This window comes from Dendrobium catenatum, unplaced genomic scaffold, assembly GCF_001605985.2.
Source record: "Dendrobium catenatum unplaced genomic scaffold, ASM160598v2 fragScaff_scaffold_231, whole genome shotgun sequence".
In the NCBI taxonomy this organism is placed as follows: domain Eukaryota; kingdom Viridiplantae; phylum Streptophyta; class Magnoliopsida; order Asparagales; family Orchidaceae; genus Dendrobium; species Dendrobium catenatum.
Window position 1 is genome coordinate 9385702 of NW_021318693.1, and position 6769 is coordinate 9392470.

The window sequence follows — 6769 nt, forward strand, 5'->3', positions numbered from 1 at the left end:
AGAACCAATGCATTACTACTCCAGAAGTACTCGTGAGAAGTTACTATACATGATAACCTATGCTAATTCACTAAGATTTATACTAAACAATTTTGAATGGGGCACTACTGATCAACTTTGTTAGACCTAATTTATGCAATCAATTTAATTGAATTTCAATTTCAAATTTGAAATGCAAATTGATCCAATTGATTGTCTTCATATTAGGAAGTTTTCTCCTCTTAAGAAATCTGAAATAAAATTTCATATTTTTGTTAAATCTGTGATTAAGATTGTGGTCCCCACCTAATTAAAACTCAAGCCCCTCTCTCCTATTCATGTGGCCTGCCCCCTTAATGGGCCCTCTCTCTCCCCAAATTCCATTATTAGCTCCACTAAATCAGCCCCAAACTTCTCCATATTGCCGCCCCCCTCAATCCTTCATGTAATTAATTTGAAACCTTCAAATTGATTCCCTCCCACTCAAATAAAACTGAAATAATTTCAGAAATTTTCAGTTTTATTTCTTGGAGCCTTTCTCTAGTCTATCCTCTCAAGTACCCAAGCCAATCCAACCTTCCTCCTCCAACCCGCCACCTCCTTTCTCCCTATTCCCCTCTTTGTGTTTCTTCCCTTCCGGCAAGGATGCATGGCAGATCCCGAGCTTGAAACCGGATTGGTTTTCGACATCTACGAAGACATTCACCTCACCCGTTCACCGTTCTTCGACGTCGGATTTGGCTCCGATGACACGGTTGAAGATTATTTGAACCGCATCCTTCCCACTCTCGTGGACGTCATAGACGACCAATTCCAAGACTACGACTGGACCATCAACGGACATCCACCCACTTCCCCACCTTCACCGCCGCCGCTTCCCTCACCACCACTACGGATCGTCTGCGCTGTCTACCTTGGAGTGATCTCGTTTCTCGTATGGTTCTTCTTCCTCCATCAATCCTAGAAGTAGAAGAGTGACTTTGAGCCTCAATGTGAGACGATTACTTTGTTAACCGTCGGATTCTAGTTGTCTAATCATTTCATTACGTTTGCTTAAGTTGTTATTTTAAGGAACTTACAAATTTAGTTGTAACGGATTGCCAATGCATTGTTGACTTCTTAGATCTTTCTTGAGTTTTCAATTTTGAGAGGCTTTAAATTTATTTTATCATTGCTCCAACAAATTTTATTAATTTCTAAAAAAACAATTCCTAGTTTCACAACACTAAGGCTTTATGAAGTCTTGGTTAACCTTTATAAATGATAATTTGAGAATGGCTCACAAAGAGTAATTTGGACACTCACCACACAGTACATCAAAAGTTTTTTGGCTATAACCATGACATTGCTACATTTATGGAGTCAAATTTATCCCATCAAATCTTTATAAGTTATAATTGTGATCTATTTATTGCAAATATTTAATTTTCAAATATATTTGCCAACCTTAAGAGATCAAATAAATTATTATAATTAATTTTATGTCACCAAACGCATATATTGTTAACAAGAAAAATAAAGTTTTAAAAGAAGGTGATTGACATCCCACAACAACAAACACAGAGAGAAATTGAGGAAAGAAAGTGGGGACGGGTTGCCAGCTGAGAAAACAAAGGGAAGAGCTTTTTTTCAAGTGCTTGCATAAAGGAGATCTTCTACTCTTCAAGAATGAGGTGCTTCAAAAGCTTTCATTTAGATTTCTGCAATAAAGAAGAGAATAGAAGAGAAGAGAAGAGTGCAGCAGCAACAAACAATCTTCCTCTTCATGTCCAACCTTTCTTTTAGCATAGGTAGCGGAATTGCCTCAAAATAATCAATATATATCCAACTTAATCGCTAACTTTATATGCAAAGAATAGAATATATGATCTGTGCGACCTCAAAAAGACAAATGTAAAATTGTATTCCTTATATTTATAATCTTTGTTTTGTTTGTTATATCATCTTTGTTTGATTTTGCTTAAAGTTTATCACTATCCTAACATTTTTTAAGCATCCAATATCCATTCAAGGCAAAAAAAGACGTTGGAAAGAAACCATAATATTTGGAAGGGGAAAAAAAGAACACAAGATGCATTACTTCAAGAGAAGTGAACCCTCATTCTTTTGAGAATGTTGGCTCAACATGAAACCTATGCTAAATCTCACTAAGAATTCATATAAACTAAAAACAATTTTGAATGGAGGCACTTACTGATCACATTTACTTTAAGACATGAACATAAGAATTTTAATGGTTAAACGAATCTTAATTCAAACTTTACCGAAAGAAACGTGGCTAAAATTTATACTTAGCCACACTTACCCAAAAAAAATATAATTACAACTCAACTTTCTTCTCTTCCCCACCAGCCCCCACCTCCCTCTTTCTCAAACTCAAATGCATTCACATATAGCACGCACCTTTTCTAGTAATCCAATTTTCCACCAATATAAATCAGATCTAATGCAACAAATTGCAGCTTACAAAAACATACCCTTTATACAATACTTTCATCTTCATGGTTATTGACCAAAATTCCCCAATATACCAACTTGGTTGGAAAATTTAAATAAACCATACTTATATTCTTTAAGAGCCTAGAACAAGTTTGCAATCACTAATTGCATCTGGATGTGCAAAATTATCACTAAGTCTTTTCTTCTCACCAGGATACATTTCTGTCAAATCCTGATATATCCCAACAAGGTATCTGGATCATAAAATAAGCTCAGCAAATGATTCAAATAATTTTTGTTAGACAAATCAAAATCAATGAGAACATCTATGGGAACCACAAGCTATTAAAAGAGATGTTTAATTATAAGTGCATGTTCACCTAAGCTTCTTACCTAATAAAAAAACAGATGACCATTACCACCAAGACTATGACCTCACACATTTCCATTTAAATGACAAGAATTGCTCTCATTGGTTTTAAACAAATAATGTTTGGGCGGTAAACCAACTGCTTAACCAACAGACACATGCCAATAAGTCTTCCAGATATATACAATGATTACCACTTTCACGTACTACAAGCATACTTGTTTTTCCTAAAAAATCACTTGCTCCCTTGGAGTTCATTTTTTGGTTGATGTAAATATTATCTTGATAAAAATATTTTATAGAAGAAAATGAACCTTCTTGAAGCCTGTAACACCGCTTTTTCTCCTGTCTTAGATGAGATGAAAGGTCCATGGAAAAAATACTACAGATTTTAACAAAAAAGAAAAATTTTGTAATGCATTTACAAACACACATATGTAGACTAAACTCAAATATGATATGCTTGTGCAGCAGTTACCAATTATTCCACTTTACTCGAGTGTATTCAATAATAAAACTTAGTTTTCTGCTTCTTTAACTATGATTGCTAATAGAAAATATGATAAACATACGATTGACCACATAAATCAATTTTAGGAAGGCTTTTCAGAGCCAATACAGGCTTTGACAACAAAAACTAAGGCATCCACAATGACAAAGAATACAATACAAATCACATCTTACCAAAGCTCCAAAAAAGGTGCATGGAAGAACAAAAGGTTAAGCTGTTCTTAATTAATGTTCCAAAAGTGAAATTATAATGTCTAAGAAATAACATTTTAGCATGTTAGTGTGAATGCTTCATGTTGATACACGGGGCATTTCACAATTGCACATCACAAGATCATTTATATTAGTGGCAATATGATGCAGAACATCACTGATCAAGTAAGTGGATCACTAAAAGTATTTCTGAGTGAATATTGGTCATGAGAAACTCTTGCATTGAATTTGAACATTGGTCAATGTATTCACTTTGTACATCTATGGGTTAACGAATCCAGAGGATGAAACAAAAGCTGGGGTATTTTCATCAAACTTGAAGTGTAACTTGCCCTCTCCTTTTTAATGAACCACAATTTTGGTCATTTGCTTGGCATCAATTTCTTTTTTGGGAGGGACAATCTGATCTTATTCTTTGTTATTGTATTAGCTTATAAGAGCCTCGTCTTCGACCCTAGGGATGCTAAGATTAACCTTTGATTTCTTCTTGAGCGATCACTTTCCATGGCCAATTTTGAGGCTTGAAGCAGCTGGTAAATCATGAAAAAATTAATTTGGCTCAAGTATCTTTTTTTTTTCACCCTTTGTTCTTTATATAATTGTGATTTCAATTGATAATCAAAGCATCTACAACCATGATTTAGTCACGAGCATGAGCTTCAAGGATTTATGAAGATGAAACAATCTCATATCTTGTGGCATCACCATCTTAAGGTTAGGGAGCATTGATTTGGTTTGGTTACCTTTTTTTTAGCCACTATTTTATCCCTTTCTTTGCTCTTCGTGTTATTCTGATTTCAACTGATAATCAAAGATGCAAAAATTGAGATCCTTCTGGATTTGTTAGGAACTGACAATATCATCTCTTGCATAATCACCATCTTTTCCATCCTTACGGTTGATGTTTTCCATCACATATTCAATCATGGAATAAAGTAATTTCAATTATATGTAGATCCTGCAATTGTTATTTTTCTTTTTTTTTTCTTTTTTTTTTTTTTTTTTTTTTTTTTTTTTTTTTTTAATGTTGTGCTAATGATCAAAACCTAGCATATATCGTCCTTAAGGTTTCACTCCTATACATATATTTAAATTAATTTGGCATTTCATCATTTTGCACAACATTTTGCATTTAACAATTTGTCAGCGAGCACTAATCTTTAAGTTGGGCGTCCAAGAGACAAACTACTCTACACAATTCTCCTTAATCATATTCACATAACTAATGTAAAGCTAGCAAGTCACTTATTTCACAAAGATGAAAGTTCAGAGTTTCAAGAAATAAATTTTTGAGGAAATAGATTAGTACATTTTAAAGTCAACCTAAATGAACTTCCCTATATTTGAAATTTAATTATCCTCAATTCATGATCTAGTAGCGTACACCTATGCACTTCTATAGGGTAGTTTAGTCCACAAAAAAGCAATGCAAAAAATATAATCAATACACAAGAATATTCTTGCTTCTGATGTAGGACATCGTTCACTCTAAATGTAAATAATATGTAGTCAAAGTAGCTAAAATGTTTTAATGACAATTATGACCTTCAAAACGTACCCATTGAAAAGAAAAATGGTGGGTACCTCGTATGAATGTATGATAGCATAAGATTTTCTATCTTTTCTATAGTTTGTTTATCAAGTCAATTTAGAAAAAAATTCTCAAGTAACATGCAATTATATGCTTGTTCAAACAAATTTATTAAGCATTAAAATACTAATATCTACCAGCACCCAGCTCCAACAACCACCTCTTTCATGCAAAAAAGAAGGATGAAAAATACATTCATCAATCATCATCATTTTCCACTCCCCCTTTGATCCAAAAAACCCTTTGATCCAAAAAACAGTCATTCTCTAAATCAGGTGCCTCATGAATTCTTTTAATAAACCCAAATCATAAAGTATAAAATTTGATATCAAGATTTATCCAATATTCAGACAAAGTCTAAGCCAAATCCAGCCAAACCATTTTTTAAGGTTTTATTGAATCCTTGATTTCATAAATCAAGGATTACCCGAAATCCATATTTATAAAATCCTATCAATAGCAATATTAAAGGGATTTAAAGGTCTAGGCTTTAAGGGACTCTTCGGATACAAGTAGGATTTAACTTTAGCCGGATTTACAGATTTAGTAAATCCTACTAATGTTAAATCCTAAAAACTATTAGGCAAAAAAAATTGTTAAATCCTGATAAATCCTATGAGGCCATTTGGCAATGTAACTCAAGATTTAAGGCAATTAGTTTAATAAAAATACAAATTTTATTTGCATTTTAAATACGAGTTATTTACTATTTTCAATTTGAATTATTATCAATAAATTATAATTATAAATAATCTAATTGAAAGTCAGCTTAGTTATCAAATTATATAATTAATGATTTAAATACTAATTATCTAATTACTTATTTAAATGTTATTTTAATAAGTATTTACTAACTAATTAAACTTTTAATTATCTTTTAAAATAACTAATTATTTACATATTACTTAAAAATTTAGTAAATCCAAGATTTACAATAAAAATTTGGTAAGGAAGGTTTATCTAATCTTGAAATGTATGGGACTCTCCAATGCTGTTTGGCAGGATTTATGCTAAATCCTGCATAAATCCCGTTGCCAAACAGCCCCTAAGGGATTCAGGACTCCAAGATATCAAACAAATTCAGCATTTAAGAATCCCAAAAAAAAAAAATGATAAATCCGGATCTACAATATTTACTTTACCATATTTCACTTAAGTCTTACTTTAGAACCAACAGTCCTAAAAGACTGTCATTTTAATTACTGTACTAAAATTCTAAAGATTAAAAAAGGAAAGACCTTTCCATGGATGATAAGCCAGCAATCCTTGGTAGCGTTGTGTTTCGAGACCTCATCAAAGTGGTAAGATTTCTGATCTTCAGCCATCTCTGCACCGCGGAATATTTCTCAAAAAGCCCCAAATCAGCTGAAACGAAAACAGGAGCTGACACTATACGTAGTAAGTAAAGGATGATTACCAGGAAAGTAGAGACAAGTGTAATGTGTTCTGCTTCTTCGTTTTCTTCTTCTTTCTCCAGACGTGAACCGACAAGCGTGTTCCGATTTAACCTAAATTTGTTGAGAGATCGCGACTCTCAGCGAATATATTCCACGGTGCTGATCACTAAGGCCCGACATTTTTAAAAACGCTTTTCGAAGTATAAAAAAATTTTGCATAGATATTAAAATTAGATAGAGAAAGTAGACTTTATGTTTTTTTTTAATGAT

The 6769-nt window shown here is 32.9% G+C and overlaps 1 protein-coding gene across 1 annotated transcript in view; it reads right to left on the minus strand.

The window, feature by feature from the left end:
* Positions 1-6429, minus strand: part of LOC110091830 (cytochrome b5-like) — a 22551-nt gene extending 16122 nt beyond the window's left edge. Inside the window, exons 1-2 of the mRNA XM_028693204.1 lie at positions 6341-6429; positions 3103-3170 (exon numbers count right to left, since the gene is read on the minus strand). Of these exons, the coding sequence (XP_028549037.1) occupies positions 3103-3170; positions 6341-6427 (155 nt within the window). The 5' untranslated portion in view covers positions 6428-6429. The remainder of the gene's footprint in view (positions 1-3102; positions 3171-6340) is intronic.
* Between the last annotated feature and the right edge of the window lie 340 nt (positions 6430-6769).